The 27708-nt window shown below is 40.3% G+C and overlaps 1 protein-coding gene and 2 long non-coding RNA genes across 3 annotated transcripts in view; 2 read left to right on the top strand and 1 right to left on the bottom strand.

The window, feature by feature from the left end:
- LOC127493123 (uncharacterized) overlaps positions 1-3415 on the top strand; it is a 55118-nt gene extending 51703 nt beyond the window's left edge. Inside the window, exon 7 of the long non-coding RNA XR_011388943.1 lies at positions 954-3415. This is a non-coding gene — a long non-coding RNA (uncharacterized lncRNA). The remainder of the gene's footprint in view (positions 1-953) is intronic.
- Positions 1-12340, bottom strand: part of LOC138849782 (uncharacterized) — an 18640-nt gene extending 6300 nt beyond the window's left edge. The window contains exon 1 of the long non-coding RNA XR_011388944.1: positions 12134-12340. This is a non-coding gene — a long non-coding RNA (uncharacterized lncRNA). The remainder of the gene's footprint in view (positions 1-12133) is intronic.
- RAB32 (RAB32, member RAS oncogene family) lies at positions 9975-27708 on the top strand. The gene is made up of 3 exons (XM_002714864.5): positions 9975-11715; positions 21450-21727; positions 26079-27708. Exons 1-3 carry the CDS (start codon positions 11451-11453, stop codon positions 26226-26228), a joined length of 693 nt encoding a protein of 230 aa, XP_002714910.1. The 5' UTR covers positions 9975-11450; the 3' UTR covers positions 26229-27708.

The raw sequence follows: 27708 nt of genomic DNA, 5'->3' as shown, positions 1-27708 counted from the left end.
ATTTTTAGTATATGTTAATTTTTAAATTTTATTTCATGTTATAAAAATCCTGGTCATTGGACAGGCATTGTGGCGCAGCAGGTCAAGCTGCTGCATTTGGGGTGCCAACATCCCACATCAGAGTGCCAGTTGGAGTCCTGGCCAGTCTGGACTGTGATGTTTCTTAAATATTCTCTCTTGTGTTTTCTGTTTCCTTTTCAAATTTCCAGACAATTGAATAACCATTATAATCACTAGTTCAGATATAAAAATCATATTGAAAATAAAAAAGCAGATAAATTGATTCATAAATGGTTTTTGATGGATTCAAAGTGGATATTCAATGTAAGAATAATTGGTAAAATTGATTATTGTGCATTTGGTGGAAATTGTGTGAACTAACTATGGGAAGAAATACTTAATGCATTCTGTCCACACATAATTATGTGGCCTCCAGAAAGAGCATGTAATATAAATTGTAATCTCCTAAACTGAGAAGGAATTATTGTATTTGGTTCTGTGATATCATGAATATTAAATTTTCCTGCACAACACAGAAACAGAAGGCAATAAACCAAATTGTCTCTACTGGCTAGAATTTATGTTTTGCCAAGCTGTTCTGCATTAACTGTTATATATATGAAATGAGCATGGAATAAAAATTAAAGTGGTTAAATAAGACAACATGACCTATGGGAAAATATTTTAAAATTTCATTGCCTGATGCATTTAAAATATTTATTTCCTGTATCATTAATTAAAATTAATAATGGGAATATGTTTTTACTTTTGTCATTAGTCATGTTATATTACTACAGAAACTTAAGAAAAATTAAAGATTGAGATTGATAATTTAGATAGAAAATCACACAGGGGGCTGGAGCTGTGGCTCAGTAGGTTAATTCTCCACCTGTGGCACCGGCATCCCATATGGGCGCCAGGTTCTAGTCCCAGTTGTTCCTCTTCCAATCCAGTTTCTGCTGTGGCCTGGGAGCAGTAGAAGATGTCCCAAATCCTTGGGCCCCTGCACCCATGTGCGAGAACGGGAAAAGGCACCTGGCTCCTGGCTTCGGATTGATGCAGCTCCGACCATTGCGGCCATTGAGGGTGAACCAATGGACAGAAGACGTTTCTCTCTGTTGCTCCCTCTCACTGTCTGTAACTCTACCTCTCAAATAAATAAATAAAATCTTAATAAAAAAAAAAGAAAATCTCACAGAACACACTATGCACACACAGCAATGAACATGGTAGGGAATTAGGCATTAAACAGCTCCTTAAAGTAAGTTTCCAGTGGTTTAACCCACCACCACAACACATGCTACTCATTAAGCATAAGGATAGTCTCCCACATAGAGTACAGAGACATAACAAAGATACATATACTCTGAAAACAAGAAATGTTGAGAGATTAAAATGTCAAAAAAGAGAAAACAATTATTCAGTTAGATATGAGAGAATACTTTTAGTAGAAATAGCAACTAAAGAAGAGTTGTTAGAGAAGAAAAATATGATACAAAAATTAATAGGAAGTCATTAAAAAAAGAAACCAGAAAAAGTTATATGAAATAGTACAATATGGTCTCAAGTTCAAGATACAAGGTCCATATATAAAAAAGCTAGATTATTGTATATCAGCAATAAACAATAGGAATGTGCAATTTTACAAACCAGTACCATTTATAACAGCATTCAGAAATTAAAATTTAGGTATAAATTTAACAAACTATTTTTCAGGATCTATGTAGACTTCTACAAAAGACTGATGAAAGAATAGAGAAACAACTAAACAAAGGAGAGGTATCTGCATTCGTGGACTGGAAGACTCCGTATTGTTAAAACACTAGTTCTTCCCAACATAATCTACAGACTCAATGGAATTCCATTAAAAATCCCAGCAAAGTGTTTTACATATATTGACAAAATTATTCTAAAATTTATATAGAAAGGCAACAACTCTGGGTAGTCAAAACCATATTGTGGGCTGGTGCTGTGGCTCACTTGACTAATCCTCCGCCTGCGGTGCCGGCACCCCGGGTTCTAGTCCCAGTTGGGGCGCCGGATTCTGTCCCGGTTGCTCCTCTTCCAGTCCAGCTCTCTGCTGTGGACCGGGAGTGCAGTGGAGGATGGCCCAGGTCCTTGGGCCCTGCACCCACATGGGAGACCAGGAGGAAGCACCTGGCTCCTGGCTTCGGATCGGCACAGCGCGCTGGCCGTGGCGGCCATTTGGGAGGTGAACCAATGGAGGGAAGACCTTTCTCTCTGTCTGTCTCTCTCTCACTGTCTAACCCTGCCTGTAAAAAAAATTAAAATATTAAAAAAAAAATATTGAAGAACAAAGTCAGAGGATTGACACTGCAACCTCAAAATTTCTGGCAAAGCTACAGTGATCCAGGCAGCAGGATGTTAGCAAAATAATAAGCATGTAGATCAGAAAAAAAGACTAGAGATTCCATAAACACAATGACACAATATAGCTGACTGATATCTGTGAAAGGGTTAATTACAATCTATTAACGATATGGTATTGAAACAATTGGACATTCAGCAAAAAGTAAACCTACATATAGAGGATATGTTATACACAAATATTAAAAACTCAGGATAATCGTTGTCCTAAATAAAAACACAAAAACTATAACACTTACTGAAGAAAATGTTCATGATCTTGGATTTGGCAATGAGTGTTCAAATATAACAGCAGGAAAATTGATGAAAAATATACTGGATTTTATTAAAATTGAGTATAATTTTATTAAAATTGAGTATAATTTTATTAAAATTGAGTATAATTTTATTATTGAGTATAATTTTATTAAAATTGAGTATAATTTTATTAAAATTGAGTTATAGCATTAATTCACATTGAACAACACATTAAGGACAGAGATCCTACATGGGGAGTAAATGCACAGTGACTCCTGTTGTTGACTTAACAATTGACACTCTTGTTTACGGCGTCAGTAATCATCCTAGGCTCTAGTCATGAGTTGCCAAGGCTGAAGAAGCCTTTTGAGTTCACCAACTCCAATCTTATTTAGACAAGGTCATAGTCAAAGTGGAAGTTCTCTCCTCCCTTCAGAAAAAGGTACCTCCTTCTTTGATGGCCCGTTCTTTCCACTGGGATCTCACTCAGAGATCTTTCATTTAGGATTTTTTTTTTTCTTTTTTGCCAGAGTGTCTTGGGTTTCCATGCCTAAAATACTCTCATGGGCTCTTCAGCCAGATCCAAATGCCTTACAGGCTGATTCTGAGGCCAGAGTGCTGTTTAGGACATCTGCCATTCTATAAGTCATCTTCTCACTCTCTTATTCCCACTCTTATAGATAATATGTACTTTTGATGTGAATTATAAGCCTAGTACTTTACCTGTGTGATCTTCCTCCAAAACCTACATTTACTTGTTTAATTGTGATGAAAACATCAGGCAATTCAATTGAAGACAGTTTACAAAACACTTAACCTGTACACTTTATTCTTTTAAATCTTTTATTGAATGAATCTATTTTTCATAAGTACAACTTTAGGAATATAGTGGTTCTTTCCCCCATACCCACCCTCCCACCCCTACTCCTGTCCCACATCCTGCTCCCTCTTCCAGCCCCTTCTTCATTATGGTTCATTTTTAGTTTAATTTTATATACAGAGAACCAACTCTATGTTAAGTACAGATTTCAACAGTTTGTACCCACATACACACACAAGTTGTACTTTGAGAATTAACTGCGAAATCTGTACACTTTAAAACAATTAAAGTCATCAGAAACGTATAAAGGCTGAGGAATAGTCACAGCCAAAAAAGATCTAAGAAGACATGTTGACAAATGTTCTGTGGTATCCTGGGTAGAAATAGAGCATTGGGCAAAAGCTAAGGAAATCTGAATAAAGTATGGATCAGTTAATTGTATCAGTATCAGTTCATTAATTGTGACAAATGTGCAGTACTAACATGAGATGTTAATGGGAAACTACGTGTGGATATACAGGAACTCTGTCTGAAACTTTTCTGTAAATCTAATACTATTGTAAAATACAAAGTTGAGGGACAGGGATTGTGGCACAGCAGGTTAAGCCATTTCTTGGAATACCCACAACCCAAATCAGAGTGCTGGTTCATGCCCCAGCTACTCTGTTTCTGATAGTGCGTCCTGCTAATGTTCCAGGGAAGGCAGTGAATGGTGCCTCAATTACTTGGATCCCTGCCACCCACAAAGAAGACCTGGATAGAATTCCTGGGCTCCTGGCTTCATCCTGGCCCAGCACTGTTGAATCAGTGAATAGAAAACTTCTTTCTCTCTTTTCTCTCTCTATCATTCTGCTTTTCAAAAATATAAATCAATATTAAAAAATAAATAGAATAGGGGCCAGTGCTGTGGTGAAGCAGGTTGAGCTTCTGTCTGCAGTGCTGGCATCCCATTATGTCAGCTGGTTCAAGTACCGGCTGCTCCACTTCTGAGCCAGCTCCCTGCTAATGGCCTGGAAAAGCAATGGAAGATGGCCCATGTCCTTTGGTCCCTGTATCCACATGACAGACTCAGAAGAAGCTTGTGGCACAGCCCCAGCCATTGCAGCCATTTGGAAAGTGAACCAGTGGATGGAAGATACCTCTCTCTCTGTGTCTCTTCTCTCTCTGTAACTCTGACTTTCAAATAACAAATAATTCTTTAAATAAATAAATAAAAGGAGTCAGCAAACTCAAAAGGCTTCCATGGCCTTGGCAACTCATGACTAGAGCCTAGGGAGATTACTGACGCCATAAACAAGAGTGTCAACTGTTTTGTCAACAACAGGAGTCACTGTGCACTTACTCCTCATGTAGGATCTCTGTCCTTAATGTGTTGTTCAATGTGAATTAATGCTATAACTAGTACTCAAACAGTATTTTACATTTTATGTTCTGTGTGGTTGCAAACTGATGAAATCTTTACTTAATATATATTAAAATGATCTTCTGCGTATAAAGATAATTGAAAATGAATCTTGATGTGAAGGGAATGGGAGAGAGAGCGGGAGATGGGAGGGGTGTGGGTAGGAGGGAAGTTATGGGGGGGGGAAAGCCATTGTAATCCATAAACTGTACTTTGGAAATTTATATTTACTAAATAAAAGCTTAAAAATAAATAAATAAATAAAAGTTGATTAAAATAAATTGATAACATCATGGTGAAAACTTTACCTCTAGAATTAGGGTCCCCACCCTCCAATTTTGTTCAAAATTACATTGAGAGCCCAGCCAGTTAAGTAAGATAAAGGAGATTAGAAAATGCAAAGGGTTGAAAAGTAAGAACAAAATAGATGTATCAATAGAAATCACAATTATGTAAATAAATCTTTAGAATGATCATGATCTTTGAAAACCAATTCATTATACAGAAACCAATTTATTTTTTAAGGTTTTTAAAATTTATTTTAAAGGGCGAGTGATAGAGACAGAGGAAAGACAGAGGAAGAGATCTTCCACCCATAAGCTTACTCCCCCAAAGACTGGGCAGGAAAGGGCGGGCAGGCCAAGGCCAGGAGCCAAGAATTCCTTCCAGATCTCCCATGTGGGTGGCAGGGTCTCAAGTAGTTGGCCCACTTGTTGTTGCCTTTTCAGGTGCATTAACAGGGAGCTGGATCTGATGCAGAGTAGCTCAGACTGGAACCAGTACTCTGATATCAAATGTTGGAATCACAGGAAATAGCTTAACCCCCTGTACTACAACACAGCCCCCATAAATCAATTTAATTTTAATTTTATACACTACCTACAAAATTTTTAAGATCTTTTCATATTGTTGACAGATTTGTTTTAACTTTTATTTAATGAATATAAATTTCCAAAGTACAGCTTATGGATTACAATGGCTCCCCCCCATAACTTCCCTCCCACCCACAACCCTCCCCTTTCCCTCTCCCTCCCCCCTTCCATTCACATCAAGATTCATTTTTGATTCTCTTTATATACAGAAGATCAGTTTAGCATATATTAAGTAAAGATTTCAACAGTTTGTACCCACATAGAAACACAAAGTAAAAATACTGTTTGAGTACTAGTTATAGCATTAAATCTCAATGTACAGCACATTAAGGACAGAGATTCTACATGAGGAGTAAGTGCACAGTGACTCCTGTTGCTGACTTAACAAATTGACACTTTTGTTTATGGCATCAGTAATCACCCTAGGCTCTAGTCATGAGTTGCCAAGGCTATAGAAGCCTTTTGAGTTCATCAACTCTGATCATATTTAGACATGGTCGTTGACAGATATTAAGACATACATAAATCACAGATTATACAATGCTCATTGAATATTCAATATATATGATATTTTGAATATTCAATACTTTTCAGTTCTCATCAAATTCATCTATGGAGTAAATGCAATCCCAACAAAAGGTTCAGTAGGTGTGTTTGTGAAAATCAAGATGCTGATTCTAAAATGTATATGGCAATATAAAGGAACTAGAATGGTTAAGGCAAACTTACAGAATTTCAGAATGAGAGGATTTGATTTCTCAGAAGACCTACAATGAAGCTGCAGTAATTAAGAATTAGTGCAAACAAAGACACATAGAATAAAGGAAGAAAGTGCAGAAACAGAATCTTCTTGTGGAAGCACTTGAATTAAAATGATGGAGTCACTGCAGGGGTATAAGAAATAGTCATTTCAATGAATAGTTCTGGACCAACTGATTTGGGACAACAAAGGAAACTTAGCACCTAGTTTTGACATTTTTTCTATTCAGAGTTGATGCTAATTAGTATAGCTTTTATTCTTCACTCAAGTTCATTACTAAATGATATTTTCCTATATTATCTTTCATAAAATTTATAATCATCTGAAATTATCTCATTTATTGGATTGCTTTTAAACTATATATCCTTTTCCCACTACAATTCAAAGTCCTAGAGAGCAAGAACTTTTGTCTATTCTTACTCATCACTGTACTGGATTGTCTAGAATGTTTCCTGGCAGAATTGTAAGCTTTGGAATAAATAAATGAATGTGCCTATCTGCCAGAAGAATTAGGAGTGAAAGGAACGGAAGCATTTGGTCTAGCACATGAAGGATGAGGAGAGTTTACTCAGGAGAGGTGGGGATAGGGTAATGGTTTGAGATATATTCCACAAAGGGGATAGCTGATATAGCAGGCACAACCTATGTGTAGTTGAACATCATAGGATGACTGTCTAAGTGGGTCATCCTTTATGAGGACTAGCATGAAATAATTGCAAATGTTTATTTAAAATTAAAGCAATCTTATTTATTCAATCACCAGGTTCAGATTACTTGTATGTTTTCCCTGTTAATGCCTAGAGGGAAAAGGAAACAAACCTTCTTGCCCCATTAAAATATCAGCCCATGGTTTCAATACACCCATTCTTCCTCTCCACCTTTCAAACTTCTCCAATTCAGAGATGCACAAGAGACACTGTTCAATACTGACTTATTTTACGTGTTATTACATAAGTTTGTTCAACATCATGCTTTCTGAGATTTGTTTTAAAATACATATTCCTGGGCTCTCTGGCAGATTAGACTAAAGGTTTGGGCTACAATAGCTGGTTCCCCAAGAGAGGCATATACACAGTTGATATGGGAACTACTCAGTTCTAACCTGAACCCTTGCTAACTTATATGTGATTCATCAGCAGTATTTACATCATCTAGGAGCTTTTTCGAAATTTTGAATTTTAAGCCCTACCCAAATATACTGAATCAGAATCTGAACTTTTATGATTCTGGATAATTCATATTAACTTAAACATTCTTTTATTGTGGTAAGAACACTTAACACGAAATCAAGTATTGTTAACTACAGGCACACTGTTGTACAGAAGATCTCTGGAACTTACCCAGCTTGACCAATTGAAATGCATGCACACTCATTAGTAAAGTCCCATTTCCCACTGCCCCAAGACCTTGGAAACCACCACTTCCCTTTCTGATTCTAGCTGTCTGACTATTTCATATCCTTCATATTACTTGAGCCGTGCAGTACTTGTCCTGTGACTGGCCTAGTTTAGCATGTTTTCAAAGGTCATCCATGCTATTGCATGTTGTGAAATTTTATTCTTTCTTAGGGCAGCAAATATTCCATTGTATGAAGATTAAAAACAAAAGACAAGGTTTGGTGAGGATATGCAGAAATGGGAAATGGTAGAAACGCACAGTGGTCTAACCTTTGTGGAAAATAGTACAGAAGTTCCTTAACAAATAACAAAAGAACTACCAGAAAGCCCACTTCTGAGTATTTTTACAAAAGAATTGAAATAAAGATTTCACAGATGTACTAGCATTCACGTTTGTTACATACTGTTATTCACAATAGTCATGATGTGGACAATCCAATATTTATGGTAGGACAAATAGATAAGAAAAATGCGGTATACAAATAAGGACATTTTATGTTTGAGAAGAAAGCTCTGGTCCATGCTACTCTGCTCCTAGACTTTCTACTTTAGTATCACCTGGAAAGCTACCAGAAAAGCAAATGACTTGCTCTACCCCAAATCTACTGAATCAGAATCCCTCTGTTAGTTATGGATCTAGGAATCTGTTGTAACATGGTTTTGACATTCAAATTTGAGAACTATTGATGTAAACTTTAACCTTGTCTGTAATTTGAGGATCATTTGTCCAAACCCCTTATCCTACCTTCAGCTGCGACCACATAGAATTTTAAATCATTGACAGTACGTAATTCTTAACACCACAAATTCCCCCAAGGTCAGCAGAAATCCAGTAAAATTAAAGCAGGGACCAATAAGAATCCATGATATTATGTACAAATGCAGCCAAATGGTGCTCATATTGCAAGCATTGGAGGGATTCCTCTTTTCCTAAGCTGGAGGTGTTTTGGAAGAGCTCTGTAATTGTGTGAACATAAAAGTCAGGTGCTAGTCACAAACTTCCTTAAAGACATATCCATGCTTTTTCAATAGCTATTCTAGAAAAGATTTTACTCCCACCTTGACTTCTAAATTTTGAAACGCCTCCACCTCTCAAAACCACTTTTAATGATTGTCAATTAGAGCGAGCACAGCAGGGTGGCAGGGTAAGCAGCAGCCGCTTTAGCTTATTTAAGGAAGATGCCAGAGCATGTCACTCCAGGTGTTTGTGGATAGGAAGAGGATGTGGGCATTCCTCAGTTTTATAGATACAGAAAGCAAGGCAGAGATTCCCGTTTCTTCTTCAAAATGAAAGCTCACATATTTCCACTTTTAAATCCATTTCCTAGGATTTACCTTGAGCCCTTAAATCTTTTCTAAACACTGACAGCTGAAGGCTTAGAAATGCTCACTTGCTAGAGAAACAAAATAAATTAACTTTACAGGCCCTGTGTTTTCTTTATCAGACTCACTCCATTTAAATCATAAAGTTATCCATTTTTAATAGATGAGTATATTATTTACTTGTATTGTATTATACAATATGATGTTTTGATATACTTAATGAAATAATTACTGAACTCAGGAGGTTAATATAGTCATCATCATACAGGGTTGGTCTTAATAATTTTAAGAACATCAAAATCTACTTTTTCAGCAAATTTCTAGTATACAATACAAAAATAGAGCCCTCATGCTATATATTTGATTGCTAAATTTATTCACCCTATATAATTGCAACTTTTTAACCTACATCTCTCCACTTTCTCTCTGTCCATGTAAATATCATTCCTTCTTCTTAAAAAAGATTTATTTACTTGAAAGTCACAGAGTTACAGGCAGAAAGAGATCTACCACCCTCTGTTTCACTTCCCCAGATGGCCACAATAGCCAGGATTGCACCAGGCCAAAGCCAAAAGCCAGAGGCTTCATTAGGTCTCCCATGTTAAGACAGGGACCCAAACACTTGGGCCATCTTCTGCTGGTTTTCCCAGACCATTAGAAGGGAGCTGAATCAGAAGTGGAGCTGCAGGGACACAAACCTGCAATGACAGTTTGAGCTATAACACCCAGCCCCACTATTTTTCTATTCTCTGTTTTTATGTATATTAACCTTTTTTTTTTTTTTTAAAGAATCCACCTAAATGAGATCAGTAGGCTTGTTTCTGGCTTAATTCAATTAGCATATTGTCCTCCAGGTTCAATCATGTTTTTGCAAGGGCAAAATCAACTTTTACAATTTGCCTAATATTCCATTATACGTATATACAAGGGTATTTAAAGTTTACACAAAATTGGATCAAGTGTTAATTTTGGTGTGAAAATTTTGAAATCTACGTAAAATTTTTATAATACATATTCTCCATTAACTTTTTAAAGATTCCACATAATACATATATAGAGATTATTTCCACTTCTTGGCTAGCATGAATAATACTTCAATGAATTTGGGAGTATATATACCTCTACAAAGTACTTATTTCATTTCCTTTGGGCATATATCTACAAGAGTGATTGCTGGGTCATATTTTGACATTAGTTTTAACAATCTTATGTAAAATAACATCAAAGCTCTGGCAACCAAAGCAAAAAGAGACGAAAATGAGATTTAACTAAACTAAAAGGCTTATGCAAAGTAAAGAAACAACAGCCTAAAGTTTGGGGAAAAAAATACTTGTGACCACGTATCCGACAAAAGATTAATACCTAAAGTATAACAGAAATACACAACTGAACTTCAGAAACACCGAAATGCCTAATGAGAAAATGGCCAAGAACATGAAAGGGCATGTTTCCAAATAGGACTTACAAATGACCCACAGATATGAGAAAAGGAGCTCAACTTCTCCAAGCACAGGGAAATGCAAACCAAAACCAGGATGGTCACCCTTGTTAGGGCAGCTAGTATCTAAAACACGTACACCTTGCACACTCTTGATTGTACAGGCAGGAAAACTTTCCTCAGAAAACTCTTGGAACTCCCAATGACCCAACCTCCTCGGCGCTGGGATGCGGTCAGTTTTTCTGCAACCGCCACTCACTTCCTCCAGAGAGTGCTACTGGAGACCACTGAAAGTGTTCTGGGTGTTGCACTCCCTCTGGGCGGAGCAGATAAGGAGGCCCTTTCTTCCCTGGCCATCCCCCTTCCAGGCCGGGGCCGCCCCCTCTGACCAAGCACTGCCAGGCCCTTGCGCCACCCCCCACAGCCGGCTCCGGGACCTCTGGACCGTCTCAGGCCTACCGGGGGCCACTCCCAGCCCGGTCTCCGGGGGCCCGCCGCCCGCTCCCCTACGCGACCCGGCCCCCGTCCGCCCGGAGGAAGTGTCCCGAGGCCCTCCCAGCGGGCAGCAGCCCGCGCGGCCAGGCCCTCCCTCGGCCCGCCCCGCCCCGCCGCGAGCGCCGCCGTTCCGGTCCTGTGACCCATCAGGCGGCGCCGGCCGGCCGGCGCGGCGGCGCAGGGCGGGTCGGCCTCTGGGAAGTTTCCGGGGGCCCCCCGGGGGGCGGGTTCGGGAGGCCCCCAGAGCGAGGCGGGACTGCGCGCGTCTGGGCGAGGGCCGGGCGCGGAGCCCCAGTGCGCCCCAGAGCCGCGGCGCGCATGGCGGGCGGGGGCGCCGGGGACCCCAGCCGGGGGGCTGCGGCCACCCCCGCCGCCGCCGCCGGGGCGCCTGAGACCCGCGAGCACCTCTTCAAGGTGCTGGTCATCGGCGAGCTCGGCGTGGGCAAGACCAGCATCATCAAGCGCTACGTCCACCAGCTCTTCTCCCAGCACTACCGGGCCACCATCGGGGTGGACTTCGCCCTCAAAGTGCTCAACTGGGACAGTAGGACGCTGGTGCGCCTGCAGCTGTGGGACATCGCAGGTAGGCGCCAAGCGACCGGACCCTGCTCTCGGCCTGATCTGCCTTGTCCTCCAACTTTCCACTTGCCTGCCAAAGTTTGGGAGGAGGGAAGGAGGCCCAGTGAGATGGGGAGGGAGGTGCAGTGGGACTTCGCAGCTGAGGAGGAGGCGAACGCATAAAGAAGTAACCCTGGTTAGGTGGCTTTGAGAATCTGGGGGAAGCCCTTTTGCTTTTCAGAGATGGAGGGAGGCCCCTTCCTCTCTTGGACAGGAGCTGAGGAAGCCCAGGGAGGGGCCTTCTCCAGAGTTTTAACTCTGAGCAGTGACAAGCACAGAACACACCGGGAGTCCTAGCCCAGGGGAAGTGGCACGGCAGCTCTGCAGGGGACGGTTTCTGGCGTTCAGTAGTAACTCAAGTTCAGCACGATTACAGAACTCACCCAAAGCTGCACTCCCAGTCAGTGACACGACCAAGGCTAAAACCCGGGTTCTTTTTCCGAACTGTGTTTCATCATTGTTTTGGATCTGAGGCTCGCCTTTGTTTGGGAAGCTCTATCCCTCACATTCTTTGCTGTCTTGGAGAGGCCAGGTCTCCCAGTGAAGAAGTGGGGAAGCTTCTCTGGACCTTATGCATGGTCCCCCCTCTCCTAAACCACCCCAGACCACCCCCTCCAACCCCTTTCCTGTGCCCCCCCACCCCCCACCGCCGCTTCTCCCAAATGTGTTGTGTCCTTGACATTTGCTTTCAGTTGTCATCTTGGAGCTTAAGTATCGGGGTGTGTTTCCTCTTTCACTAATTTAGGAAAACTTGCACTCTGGCTGGGACGCTGGGTGGGGCGATGGAACTTTTGGAAAGTTTAAGTATGGAAATTGCTGAAAGTTGTCCTGTTCAGGCACTGCAGGTTTAAGAAATCCGGTGGCCGACTGGAATGGGAGCTCAGAGTTGGAGGACACCACACTTTCCCACATGCTGCATAGCACACACGGAGCAAGGTGTGGGGCACCTGCCCAGTGTTCCTATCTACAGCTTCTTACATACGCAGGAGAAAGTGTTCAAGGAAAACCTTTGCACTCACGTATTTAGGAGCTGATTGCTCAGTGTCAGATAAGAGAATAAGTAAATGCACACGAGTCCTTCAGAGAACGGGAGTAATCAGCCTGCGCTCAGCTTTTTTTCTTTCCCTTTTTTTGTTACCAAAAACCAAACGAACGTTTGAAAAGTCAGGGGCTTGTTGGGTAACACTTCCTGCAGTTGCACAGAATGGTAATGAACGGTAGCACTGCTTCAGGGCTTCAGGACAAAGTCTGGATTGCAAAGGTTGCCTGGTCATGTGACTCATCGCCAGGACTCTTCACTATGAAAGGGTGATGCTAAACCCATGCCTGCAAGGCAGGTTGACTTTGCCTCGTTGTGTAGGTGAAATCATAAGACACTTAGCTATTAAATCATGATTGGACTCCACGGCAGGTAATGAGTATGAGTAACCATTTCATTATGCAGCTGTGTTTTGAAGCTTCAAGGTAGAATGTTTCTGTGCAGTGACCTGAGGTGTCAAAAGCACTAGCAAGCGTTTTCTTCCTGGACATCACCCCTTCCCTTTTAATCCTTCTCGAACAGACAGAGTCAGCCAGGAAGGGGACACATTCAGTGTTTAGCAGACTGGCACACATCTGCCTACTTGGGATAGTCTTGTATTTTTGCCTAAATCCAAAGCTTGAGCTTTGCTGGGAAGAAAAGCAGCAGTTTGAAATCTCCAAGATTTTCTGCATAGTAGACACTGTTGCTTGAAAGGTACCATTTTTCGGCAAGTACATGCCAGCAGACAACAAAATTAGAGGAAAATGTAGGGGGTAACTAGGAATTATTAGGCTCACTCTGTGATTTTTAAAGATGGAATCTTAATAAGGGAATTATGAAACAAAAATAACTTAGTCTTTAGTGTAATGTTTGGAGAACCACATCATTAATTATGCTTCATTTGAATATTTGAGCTACTTGTGATTCACAACTCATGCCACTTGAATTAAATAGAAAGGGTATAACGAAGACAAATTGAAGGCCACTCCAGAAATTTCCCCAATGACTAAACATATTTGCTTTACATGGTAATGAAGTTAGATCATGTCAAATTCTCACAGAACAGAAATAATCCCTGATTGCGAAACAGGAGGTGGGGCCAGCTTGTTGATATGACTAACCCAGTGGTGGAGTTATTAGTAGTTTCTTGTTGATGGTGGTAGTGGTAACTAGCAGTGGACAAGGTTGTAAGGAAGTTGGCATTCTGCCACTCTTGAGGATTTTTCCCAGTGTGATAGGTAAGGGTTGTTGAAGTTTACCGTAAATGTAGCCAAGTAGATTCAGCTAAACTCTTCAGATTAAGAAACCATAAGGAACAGACCTTACGTATTTTCTCAGGGCATTGAAGGAATTTAGATTTAAAATACAGATGCAGGTCAGTGCTTTTTGGGAGTAAAACAGTGGCTGTCTTAACTCATACCTGCTTTGAGACTGGTACTCAACACATAACTTAAATATACTTGTATAAGATTTTAAAGAGAGCTTAAATCATGTACATTCACAAATGTATTAGGAGGTGTCTCTGATCCTCCTGTAATGTTTAATGCAGATAAAGTAGTATTTAGTTTGCTACTTTTTGGAAATTTATTTTTCATTAGCAGCAATAAGATTTTCCAAGCAGGTTGAATTGCTTGTCTATCTTAAATCTTGTGAATTTGCCTACTTAGACCTCATATACTTGTCTAAGCTAAATCTCATACTAAATTTGATCAGATATGATATGCACTAGTCCTCATGAATTGATTGATTTTCCTGTTTAGGATCATTGGGTCTTTAATATCTGAATGAGTTACACTCCTCTGAGCCAAAGGGCACAGTGGAAATAATCTTCTCTGAAGTTCATATACGTATAAAATGCATGCTTGGAAGAGATTACAAATTGTACAAGCTGCACTGAAATTCATTTTTCACCATCTTTGGCCCTATTATAAAATGCCATGTTGATCTTGATTTCCTTGCTCCTTCTTGTATTTTGCTAATTATGATAGCAAGTCTCCCCTCTTGTCATCTCGCCTCACTCTCCTACAAGCCTTTGTGAGAAACAACCTGGGGGCCGGCGCCGCGGCTCACTAGGCTAATCCTCCGCCTAGCGGCGCCGGCACACCGGGTTCTAGTCCCGGTTGGGGCGCCGGATTCTGTCCCGGTTGCCCCTCTTCCAGGCCAGCTCTCTGCTGTGGCCCGGGAGTGCAGTGGAGGATGGCCCAGGTGCTTGGGCCCTGCACCCCATGGGAGACCAGGAAAAGCACCTGGCTCCTGGCTCCTGCCATCGGATCAGCGCGGTGCGCCGGCCGCAGCGCGCCGGCCGCGGCGGCCATTGGAGGGTGAACCAAGGGCAAAGGAAGACCTTTCTCTCTGTCTCTCTCTCTCACTGTCCACTCTGCCTGTCAAAAAAAAAAAAAAAAAAAAAAGAGAAACAATCTGGAATATTTCCCTCTGATGCTTTCCTAACCTGATCAGTCTGCAGTTATTCATAAAGAAGCAGTACTTGTCTGTTGTCCTTGTGGTTAATTATAGTCTTTGTCTTAAGCAGGGAATAGTCCAATAAGATTCCTTATCCTTATTAGTAGCCTATAACATGCATTGATTTAAAAGATATTTTACAATCTCTGTTGTGTAGGGGTGATGTGGCTCATTGAGCCTTGCCCTCCTCAGCCTTTTTAAGCGCAGTTGATGAGCTGAATTTCAAGTAAAGGTTACTTCCGATTTTATTATTTTAGGTTTTATTTATTTCAAAGACATACTGGCAGAAAGAATGTGAGACACAGAGAGAAAGAGGGAGAGAGATGTTACATCCACTGATTCATTCCCAAATGTCTGACACAACCAGGTCTAAGCTAAGTGAAGCCAGAGACCAGGAACTCCATCAGGGTACCCCACATGTGTGGCTGGGACCCAACTGCCTCCCAGGTGAATTCGCAGAAAGCTGGATTGGAAGCAGAGGCAGGACTTGATCCCAGGTACACTGATAATGGGATACAGGCATCCCAAGCACTGGCTTAGCCCACTGCACCACAATGCCTGCTTCTTACTGTCCTGTTTTAGATTTTAGTTCTTGAGTATGAGACACCTTTGGGAGCCATAGTATGACCTATGAATTTACTATTGTCCAGTCAAGGCAGCCAGTCATCAAGGCAGCATGTTTGTATTAACTGCTCACAGAAATTCTTCTGATATTGATATGGCTATTGCCTTTCTCTTTTGAATATATTATCATTGTTCGTTGCTTGTTAGCCCATGTGAGCTAAAACACGCTCTTGTCAGCAGGAGAGAGTCCAGTGCTGATAGGCAGATCTAAAACTTGTCTTTGTGCTCAGCCATTTGCCTAACCATTTTACCTTCTGAATTCAATTAGAGGCTTTTAGAGATTCTATAGTCTAAAAATAGAGAGCTGTAGGACCTTGACCAAACAAACATGTGATCAATGGCACTGTATGGAAACGGGTTTCATGATTCTAAGATATGAAAACTGTAAGTTTTTAATGAAAATTCAGGTTTTTAGTTCACTGGCATCAAAGTAACAGCGCAGATTAGATTCTTTTCTAAATTTCAAATGTTCTGGTTATTCCTAAATTAGAACATGTAACTCATATTTTATGCTCACTGTAGCAATTACTGTCTTTTACAATTATCAGTCTAGAGATTCCAGTTTTTATAGTTTGCATACTTGTGAAGCATAGGCTTTCCAAGGCAGACATTGTTGATTGACTCCATTATTTCTTGTGCATTTGAGAAGAATGTTTCTCCACTGTGTTTTTTTTTTCTGTATGAAAGCAAACCTGTTTTATCTGTATAAGGTTGCAGAGCATAGCATGCTATGGGCAAGCAATAATTACAGATAGATTGTGAGACCTCACTGAGTAAACCTAAATGCCACGCATTATTCCAGGGAGGTAGTTTTTTTTTTCAAATATATTTTAGAAATTTTATACATCAAATATATATATATATATATAATATATATTATCATTTCCTTTCAATGTTCATAAATTTTCAACATGAAAAATGAGGACAGTAGGGACTCAGAACTGGTTGGATTGCATATCAAGGAGTGCTCCTAGGACAGATGTTATCTCTACAAATTTGCTACCCCTTGTAGGGCAACCCCTTCCCAGGCCCATGAGACCCCTAGTTGTCAATATAGAAAATAAAATACATGATTAATACGTATTGCTAGATACTGAAATAGACTGAAATTGGAGCCAGCACTGTGGCATAGCAGGTAAAGCTGCCACTTGCGATGTTGGCATCATATATGGGCTCCAGTTCGAGACCTGGCTGCTCCACTTCCTATCCAACTCCCTGCTAACAGCCTGGGAAAGCAGCAGAAGATGGCCCAAGTGCTTGGGCTGCTGCACCCATGTGAGAGATCCAGAAGAAACTTCTGACTCCTGACTTTGGCCTGGCCCAGCCCCAGCTGTTGTGGCCATTTGGCGAGTGAACCAGTGGATGGAAGATTGGTCTCTCTCTCTGTCTCTCCCTCTCTCTATAACTCTGCCTTTCAAGTAAATAAATAAATCTTAAATAAAAAAAGGAAATAGATTGAGGTCAAGACAAAGTACTTGTGGGGAGCAACCCGGACTAGACTAAGTTACTGGAATTAAGACTTATTCTATGCATCTGCTCTCCCACAATATGGCGCTGAGAAGGGAGAAACAACTTCTACGAAGCTGCCTCTCGCCAATTTGATTGACTGAGCTGCAGGAGCTGATCTTGCTCCTAATTGGAGGAGAGCAGTGTACTCGGCGTGTGGGCAGCCGAGTTGGGATTGGCGGAAGAGGACTATAAAGGAGGAGAGAGACAACATGCAGGAGGAACATCTAAGGGGAACATCTATCTGAAGGAACACCTGTGCAGCCCCCGAGAGAGCCGGCTGGCGGTGTGCCGCTCCCCCGCGGAAGTGGGGAAAGTGGCCAGGGGGAACTGCCCTTCCACGGAGGTGGAAGGGTTGGTAGCCAACCCGGGAAGAACCAGCAGCAAACCCGGGAAGGGCCGAGAAGATGAAAGAACAACGCAGGGTCCTGTGTCGTTCCTCCACGAAGACGGGGAGCGACATAATGGTGCCGTGACTCGGATATGAAGCCTAGGCAGGGTTTAGTGTCGTTCCTCCATGAAGAGGGGGAGCGACAGTACTCTTTCATAGGAAGAAAATTTAAAGGCCTTAGAGTTGTAGCCTAGGAATAACATAGTGTTAAAACAGTGAGGGTTTTACACCTTGTTAACACAAGTTATAGAGAGTATGTTCACACCTAGTTAACCGAGTTATAGAGAGAATGCTGTCAATGAAATTAAGTTGTGTAACAGGTTTAGAAGACTTCTCTTGGATGGTGACTAAAACTGGTGGACACCAAGAAACCCAAATGGACTAAGGCTGATCACCTACCATTCAGCTATCCCTAGGCCATGTTCTTTGACATTGTGGTCCAATCAAATGCACATGCCTTGCCCCAAGGACAGCTAGGAAATCTAAGGCTTTGGTTTTAAGCTGAGCACTTTGCCTCCCCAAATAAAATTCTCTTGAAAGATATTGGGATAGGCAACTAGCAATCTTCCATACCTAGCAAATCAGAATACCCAGGAGTAGGGGCTGGCATTTGATTGAGTAGTTAAGATAGTAATTGGGATGCCCACATCCTATATTGGAGCAGCTGGGTTAGAGTACCATCTGTACTCCTGATAGTAGCTTCATGCTTATGCACACCCTGGGAAACAGCAGATGAGGGCTCAATCAGGGGACCCCTGCCACCCTTGTAGGAGGCCTGGATTGAGTTCCTGGTTCCGTGCCTTGGCCTGGCCCAGCCCAGCCATTGTGTCTCATTATGCAGTGAACCCGCACATGTCCCCCCCCCCCTCCACTCCAAATAAATGCAAATAAAAATAATTAATTTAAAATAACTTCCAGAGGTTGGGGCTGTAAAGTTGCAATCTGTCAAGTACCATGGGTGATTCAGGTTTTCACTAGATGAAGATGAGAAGTTTTGTTCTGCCCTTGGCTTTGCTGCACCCTGGCCCACACCTGTCTTCTCACTGTGCTCAGTTCTCCATTCCACTAGATGTCTGAAGGACTCTTCAGAGAGCTCAAAGAAATTGCCTATTATGAAAAAACTATGCATGAGCTTAAAATATGAGTCAACTCATCTCCTTGGACTTTATTTTCTCTTGTATAAAATAAGAGAGTTTGAGTGAAATGAGTGGTGTACCTCCCAGTGTAGTAAGTAGCAACTATAAGAATACCACTGTTGCCTAGAGTTCTCTCTGAGCTAGTCTGAACTAGTTCAACAGACCCATTGAGAGGAGGATTCCCCTGAGTTATGATGAATTCCAGATTGTGGCAAGCTTTAACTCTTCACACGCATACCACATGAAGCAAAACAAATTTTGTCTTTGTATTTAAATTGACAGGATTCTGATGTGCCACATACTATGGTTGCTAAATAAAGTACAGGCTGATGTGAGGATTTTCAGAGAGTTTTTAATCCCAGATTTGTTAGTATCTAAAGAAAAATTAATATTTCAACGCCTAAGGATCCTCCACTAAATTTTCTTATCATTTTTGAGTGCCATATGTTTTACCAGAAAGTTTATATGAGAAATATTTGAATATGACTTAATGTTGCTAGTAGAAAGAAATTACTTGAGATTTACTTTAAAATAGTCACTAAAACTTACTGCGTATTTGGAACTTCTTGATTTCTGCACTTCCCTTTTTTAAGAAACAAAAAGTATTTATTTGAAGCATACAGTTAAAGAGAGAGAGGAGAAGAAGAGAGATCTTCCGTCCAGTTGTTCACTCATCAAATGATCACAACAGCCAGGGCTGGGCCAGGCCAAAATCAGGATCAAGGAGCGTCTTCCAGTTCTCTCACATGGGTGGCAGACACCCGAGTAATTGGACCATCTTCTACTGCTTTCCCAGGTGCATTAGCAGGGAACTGGATTGAAAGTGGAGCAGCCAGGATTTGAAGGCAGCTGCCTTCCCCGAAACACCAGAATACTAGCCCCTGTACTTTTCTTCTACTAGTTCTTCTCTAAGTTAAGACAGTGGTACAAAAATCCTTTCTTATAACTATGTAATTATACTGAAATTCTGATCTTTCAATATCTCTTAATCTATGACTTTGTTAATTGAGAGTATTTTCTCTGTGACCATCATCTTTTCATATTTAATGAAGAACCAAAATTCATAAAAATAGATGCAGTTGTTAATGGGTGTTCTGTAGTTGAAGTTAGAATTCAAATACATTAAAGTATCTGATCTGCCTGATGGTAATATTGGCTTTGAAGAGTTGAAATATCTGTATGTTTATGGAAAATGATAAATGAACTACACAATTGACTGATAAGATTCATAGTACCAAGAAAAAGATAAGATGAATATGACAGTGTGATTTCATATGTGAATATTTGTTACAATAAAATTTAGACCTTTAAACTATCATAATATTGTTTTAGATATATCCATACTAGGAGTTATCATTAAAACAAATGAACTTTTAAGTTTATCCCTGTAAGCTGACTATTGTATTCTTTCTTTAGTCCACACAGTATAGAGTTTGCAAAAGGAAAAATATATTTTGGGGTAGTTTTGCATTGGAGCAAATAAAATTTGAATTACAATATGTCAATAAAATAGAGATGAAACTTGTTCTTATCATGTGTTTTGATAGGAAAGTGTCTTATCACATTGTTTTATCTTAGATCAAAGAGCTATAAATCTAGATTTGCATTGACCATCAGTCATTTTTCCTTATCTCTATAAGTAGACTGCCTGAAGAGGTTTAGGTGGCAGAGCTGCTACAAAACAGTTCAGAATAGCTGACATCATATTTCCATAGGCCTGTGGAACTCAGAAGACCTGTATTCCACCCTATCTTCTTTAGTCAGTACCACTGTCACGCTGGCCACACATTATCTGCACATAATGTTGTTATGTGAAGATAAAACTATTTCCTATGTTAAAGATTAATATGATAGCAGATAGTAAGAGAATGCTTTGCAAATCCCATATGATAGATAGAGTAAATTGTTCCCAAAATGTTGTAATTTAAATAATTTTAAAAACAATTATATTTGAAGATCTGTAATTGATCCTTCATGTGATAGTGCAACCAATTGCCCCACATTTTTGTTCTCAAACAGTAGGCTTCCATGTGTCTGCTTCTCAAAGGAAAGCAGTCTTGTTGTATATTGAGTCATAGAGGATATAGGCTAGAGATGTAAAGGAAAGATCAGTTGAGGACAGGAACTGGTTTACCGCCTCTCCAGCCCTAATCTGACTAGAATTTTACACATTGCATTTATCTCCTTCCTGCAGCTCCATATTCTTTTTTTTTTTTTTTTTTCTGGTCTCTTCCTCCACAACCAGCCTTCTTTTTCCCTTGTTGCCCCTCAGGAGGAATAAATGATAGGCTTTTGTAGCCATCAGTCTGTCATAGTGATGTTGATGGAGAATGGGTCGGGCATGAACAGAACCGATTCATTGTGGACTCAGATGAAATTATCCGTCATTTTGGCTTTATGGGTGATGAGTCTGCAGAGATGACATTAACTCCAACAGTTAATGTTGCCATGGAATTGGAAACAATTCTCTACAGAATTATCCTTGGGGTCCATGGGGCTGTAACTAAATAAGACTGTGTCAGAACTAGACGTTTTTAATCTCTCATGATATTTATTTCTAGGGCAGGAGCGGTTTGGCAACATGACCCGAGTGTATTACAAGGAAGCTGTGGGTGCATTTGTAGTCTTTGATATATCAAGAAGTTCCACATTTGAGGCGGTCTTAAAATGGAAAAGTGACCTGGACAGTAAAGTTCACCTTCCCAATGGCAGCGCTATCCCCGCTGTGCTCCTGGCTAACAAATGTGACCAGAAAAGGGAGGGTGGCCAGAATCCTCCCCAGATGGACCAGTTCTGCAAAGAGCATGGCTTCACTGGATGGTTTGAAACCTCAGCAAAGGTGAGATCTGCTTTCCTTGTGAATCTGCTGTTGTGTGTTTACCTTGTAATCCAGAGCTAGGGCTATGAAGAATTTATAGGTAGCTTTAGGAAGTCTAGGAAAAGCAAAGACTAGCATTGATTTGGCATAGCTTCTTTCAACCTGTGGCAGAATTGCTTTGTACATTGGCTAATGGGGAGGTGCACAGAAGGGTAGATTTGACATTAGAATAAAACTGAATTATTTTTCAAAGCAAAGTACAAATTCCATATTCTTTGAGTTTATTTAGCTGAGGGACTGCTCATGTTTCTGGAGTATATGGGTTTCAGGTGTATTGTCAAGCACAAGGATTTTAAATTTGCACATAAGACTTGATGAAATACATGAAGATGCCACTGGCAAAGAAGTCTGTCACACACTGGCCTAACAAAGGCATTGCAATGATCAGAGAGATGTATTCAGATGTTGCTTAGATTAACAATATAGGAAAGGTTTGAATGAGGAAAATGCCAACATTTGTGGCATGCTTCTTTATGAATAGTTGAAAAGTTTTTATCCATTTTGTGAAGCTGGTCAAAATATTTTTCCAGAGGAAGAAACCTAGGAAGGTAGCATCAAAATGTTAATTTTGCTATTTATGAAAGAAAAGGTTAAAATGAGTACAAAATACGAGGTGTGGGGGGCAGTGTATGATAGTGTTTATATTCTGCATATTTCATATAAAAGGGTAAAAAAGAATCAGGTGTAGGTAAGATTGAGGGAATGACTGAGAAATTCTGTGATTTCAAATAAACACTAAGCTATAAATGTGGTGTAAGCATAATGCAGTTCCAGCTTTTGCTATGCAATTTGTGGATTTCTTTTGTATACATACATATATGTATTACTGTTCTTACTTCGCGATTACTTTTACTTTTACTAGAAACCCCAGAAGTGAAAGTTGCTTTTTTTAATGACAGTGGTGATAAGAATGCTATAAGCAGAGACTGCGTAGGAGTAGTGTAAAGATATTGGGCAGTGATGGAATCATTAGAAGCAACGACTGTCTCCTTTAGCAAGAATTATGTACTCCTAAGCTAGTGACTGCTTGTTTCTATACAGGTAGCATCTTAAAATTTACTGCCATAAACAAAAATTGGTGGTGGATGACAGAGGAAGCTCTGAGATGCAATGTGAACTCTTAGCAAGGCTAGAAGGAGAAAATCCCCAAATGAGAAGCTTCCCACAGAGACAGACCATACTGCAGACACCAGGGCTCTGTCTGCTTTGTGTGTATGGACTGTATTCCAAGACAGCCATGCTCTGTCCACCTTGTGTGTCTGTTGGATATCTTGCTTTACTTCTCAGCTTTTGGGGGAACAATTTATGTAAATGCTTGTGTCATCATGCAGTTTGATGAAAAAGTTTTCTATATTGCAGATAAAATTCCTCTTTCAGTTTGAATTGATCTCTCAGGTAATTAATAAATCAATTTTCCCCAAGAGCCTATATATAAAATTCATAACTGCTGACGTCACTTTAGCTGTAGCCTGAACCTGTGTGAATTGTAAGCTTCATTATCTTTATAGCCAAGATCACCTGTAGAAATGAGAGGGAAACACTGAACAAGAGTCAAAGTTTTAGGTCTGTTTGTGCTTCCCTACAAATATATAAGAAATGGCTCCTGTAGAGTTTTCTTAATAATATATAAAGAATGTTCCAACATATTCTAATAATAATAAAATTTCATGAAAGTTTTTATTTTTTATTTTATTTTTTTTTTTTTTTACTTTATTTTTTTTTTTTTTTTTGACAGGCAGAGTGGACAGTGAGAGAGAGAGACAGAGAGAAAGGTCTTCCTTTGCCGTTGGTTCACCCTCCAATGGCCGCCGCGGCCAGCGCGCTGCGGCCGGCGCACTGCGCTGATCCGATGGCAGGAGCCAGGAGCCAGGTGCTTTTCCTGGTCTCCCATGGGGTGCAGGGCCCAAGCACCTGGGCCATCCTCCACTGCACTCCCTGGCCACAGCAGAGAGCTGGCCTGGAAGAGGGGCAACCGGGACAGAATCCGGCGCCCTAACCGGGACTAGAACCCGGTGTGCCGGCACCGCTAGGCAGAGGATTATCCTAGTGAGCCGCGGCGCCGGCCTCATGAAAGTTTTTAAGCTAAATTTTAAAGTACTGCCTAAGGTCACTGATAATTCTATTTTCTGAGCTTTCAGTGCTAACGTAATCAGATTTTTAGTTGTATTCCAAGGTTCTGAGTTCCTGTAGGAACTTAGCCAAATTTGTTGGAAGATGAAATAAACTGATAGATTTATTTTGATGCAAAAGAACACTTGAAACCCATGCATAATTTTATTATATATGCAATTTTCCTTAAACTTTTTGATGGTCTTTTGACTGGATGTCCGATATGAAATTTGCGGTTAATTTCATTACAATGTGAGAATTTTTGTTCATAATCCTTTGACACTATATGTAGTTAAAATATTTTATGATTATTTCACACAATGGTGATGGTAGGGACAGAATTAACTTAGAAATTCAAAGATCAATATTGAATTAATATTGATGCTAATCTTGAAAATGGAGGTAAAAAATTTTTGTTGATGCTTTGACAGATACGTGAATAAATGGTATAGCTCTTCGAAGTTTCTCACTGTCTGAAAAGTGTATTATAAATAAGGGAGAATTCGGTGAAACCATAGTGTAAGATTGGAGATATCACTATGAGCTCAAAGTTTCATATATCTACATCTATAATTATATATACATAGTTTAATATATATATGCATAATTTGCATATACATGTATACAAAGACACACATAGATATACATACACACATATATACACATGTATGTATACATAGACAGCTAAAGGAGATACAAATGTGTAGATGCATAAATGCAAATATTGGCCAGGTGGTATCTGCTGAAACAGCTTAGAAGCCACAAAACTACCAAACAAATGAACTTGTGTAGTTTGCAGAAATATATTTTTGAATACCATTCTTTACTAAAAAGAACCCTGAAGCCCTGGAGAAACACCTGATCCATGACTGATGGCACAGATAGTGAAGATGTGCCTTGGAATTTTGTGCAGCCAGAAACTAAGGAAACACTTGCAAACTGACAAAGACATGTCACAAACACTGGGAGCCTACTCACAGGAGCTCCAAAAATCTATGACAGCTTAAGCAACAAAGCAAATTAGCTTATAATTGGCTTCATAATAACCCATGTTATACACAAACAAATGAGTAGGTATGCAGAAAAGAGAATCTCCTCCTAACAATAGAATTCCAACAGGTAAGACTTTCAGTAACTAACTTCCTACACTGAGAAGGACATGACACACCTGTCTTTTTTGACATGACATACCTGTCTTTTTGACATGACACACCTGTCTTTTTTGGTAACAAATCCATAACTTGAATTTAATGATAAGAAAATATCCAGCAGATCTATACTGAAAGATGTTCTCTGGCCATTGCCCTCCAAAAAAATAAAAGCCAGGAGGCTAAGTAACAGTTGGAGATCAGGAGACCTCACAACAAAATACAGACCATGATCCCGGGTGAGAAATGGGGCATTAAGGTGACTGGTGAAATTTGCATAAGATTGAAAGTTAACAGTTATCCAATACTACAATATTTTCTAATTTTTCTGATTTTGATAGTTGTACTCTGGTTACCTGTGATGTAAGAATTCATTTACTAATTTTGCAATGTTTTTGTTAATCTGAAACTAGTTAAAAGTGAAACATTGAAATGACTTTAAAAATAAACAGTTTTTGCTTTGTATTACTTGTGCATATTCAATCATGACTTAATAATCAGTCTCAAATGTGCTATGATACCTTATAATTTCTTAGGGGATCATTAGTGCACATCAGAGGGACGTCATAGTTTTAAGCTAATTTATGAGAGATGACTAAATGTTAGTAAGACTTTGTACTCAAAGACAGAGTAGCAATATGGCACATTTATCATATTTTAACGTGTTGTTAGCCTTTTCACATTTTCCATGGCAATGCTTCCTAAATACTTGGATGAGCATGAATTTTTCAGTCTGAGTGATTTCCTTTAGTGGCAACCCAGAACAGAGTGAAAATTTCGTTTTTATTCATCAAGATAGCTAATTGAAGTTCAGAGGTAAAAACTGAAAACAGGAACACCAGAAAGGGTGTTTCTGGAAAACAGAGAGGGTTCTGTCCATAGCTACCTTAGCCAGTAGCTTTGAACTCTCAGTAAGCAAACACTTTAGTGTTATTGAAGAGATTGGTAAATTATATTGGACCCTCTGACAAATTAGTCCACTTGCCTGTAATACGCTTATTGCTTTCCTCTAAGAACTCATCTAGAATTGATCCATTCTTCCCTCTGCATTACAGGATAACATAAACATAGATGAAGCCGCACGGTTCCTAGTGGAGAATATCCTTGCAAACCACCAAAGCCTTCCTAATGAAGAAAACGATGTGGGCAAAATTAAACTGGATCAGGAGACCTTGAGAGCAGAGAGCAAATCTCAGTGTTGTTGATGTGGTCCCTGCTGCTTTTCTGCCTGCCTGGATTCTGAGTGAGCTCCAAAGGATGGGGTGTGGAGGATACCCTGGAAGGTGAATCTTCCCAGGGGTGCCCTTTGTTAGAGCAGCACCATCTCACCACTTGAAAATGGAAGGCATGGGAAAGTGCCCTCGTGGCTCTGCAACCTAGGAGACGTCACTTAGGCTTGTGGTGTTGTTGCCATCATATTGAGGACGACATTTATGTCCTTTCACAGGGCCTTCTTTGATGGCGGTTCCTCAGGCTATGGTGGAATTCCAAGTAGTAGTTTTTGGGGTGAGTGTTGAGGAGGTAATAAATCTGTACTTGCAGTGTTACGGTCATGTTGAGCCTGTATCTTTGTCTCCCTGTTCCATGCTTACTTTGCAGTGAGGTTTTTAGACTATGTCTGCCACGAAGGCTGGCAGTTCCTTTTTTATTCAAAGGGTTGGTACTTCATATAAAATTGTTATCCTTACTATAATCCCAACAGTTGTGGCTGGTTTGACATGTGGTCACTCCTCTTAAACATACTGAAGTACTCTCCCTAATTACTCAGTTACTCTCCCCTGAGTTATGGGAGCTCCTCTGGATCCAGTTGCTAACACTTGGAAACAGTAAACAGGAATGTTTGGTCTTCTCTCTGCCCTTCTTCCTGTGCTCATGTTTATAGCTGTGGGGCTAATTGACGTTACTGCTCCAATTCTGTCTCACTAGAACTAGTATTTTCAAATATATAATCATATTTGTCAAGAAATAAATTGTTTCAAAGCACACACACATAAACCCAGTTTATATTTTATGTGTTGTGAAAGAAACCAGGTCATGTATGTCTCTGTGAACGTTCAAGTGTAATCCCTGGGCAATTGAAGGCAGATGTGTAATATGTGTGTTATCACTTACCCCATTGAAGGAAGAGGATAAATGTTGTGACTGAAGCCTTCATTTTGAATATATGTAGTTCTAGAAAGACAGTGTGTTGGAGCCAGCGCTGTAGCACAGCAGGTAAAGCCACCGCCTGCAGTGCCATCACCCCATATGGGCACCAGTTCCAGTTCCACTGCTCTACTTCTGATCCAGCTCTCTGCTATGGCCTGGAAAAGCAATAGAAGATGGCCCAAGTCCTTGGGCCCCTGCACCCACATGGGAGACCCAGAAGAAGCTCCTGGATCCTGATTTCAGATAGGCTCAGCTCTGACGGCTGCAGCCATTTGTGGAGTGAACCAGCAGATGGTTTCTGTCTCTCTCTCTGCCTCTGTGTCTCTGCAACTCTGACTTTCAAGTATAAATAAATCTTTAAAAAAAGAAAGAAAGAAAGACAATGTGTTATATACCTTTGTGTCCCAGAAAACTTTTGTCTTTTATGAGGCTTGTATTCTCTGCAAGGTCCAATTTATTTCCCTCAATGGAATTTTAAGGGTTTTTTTTTATGACATAATCCAAAGCTAATGAAATAAAAGCTGTTTACAAAACTTA

Source organism: Oryctolagus cuniculus, chromosome 5 (assembly GCF_964237555.1).
Source record: "Oryctolagus cuniculus chromosome 5, mOryCun1.1, whole genome shotgun sequence".
Classification (NCBI taxonomy): Eukaryota; Metazoa; Chordata; class Mammalia; order Lagomorpha; family Leporidae; genus Oryctolagus; species Oryctolagus cuniculus.
This window is presented reverse-complemented; position numbering and strand designations above follow the sequence as displayed.

Coding starts and splice junctions, on each gene's coding strand:
- RAB32 (XM_002714864.5), top strand. CDS start 11,451: ATGGCGGGCGGGGGCGCCGGGGACCCCAGCCGGGGGGCTGCGGCCACC. Junction 11,716..21,449: donor GCAGCTGTGGGACATCGCAG/GTAGGCGCCAAG, acceptor ATTTATTTCTAG/GGCAGGAGCGGTTTGGCAAC. Junction 21,728..26,078: donor GGTTTGAAACCTCAGCAAAG/GTGAGATCTGCT, acceptor TCTGCATTACAG/GATAACATAAACATAGATGA.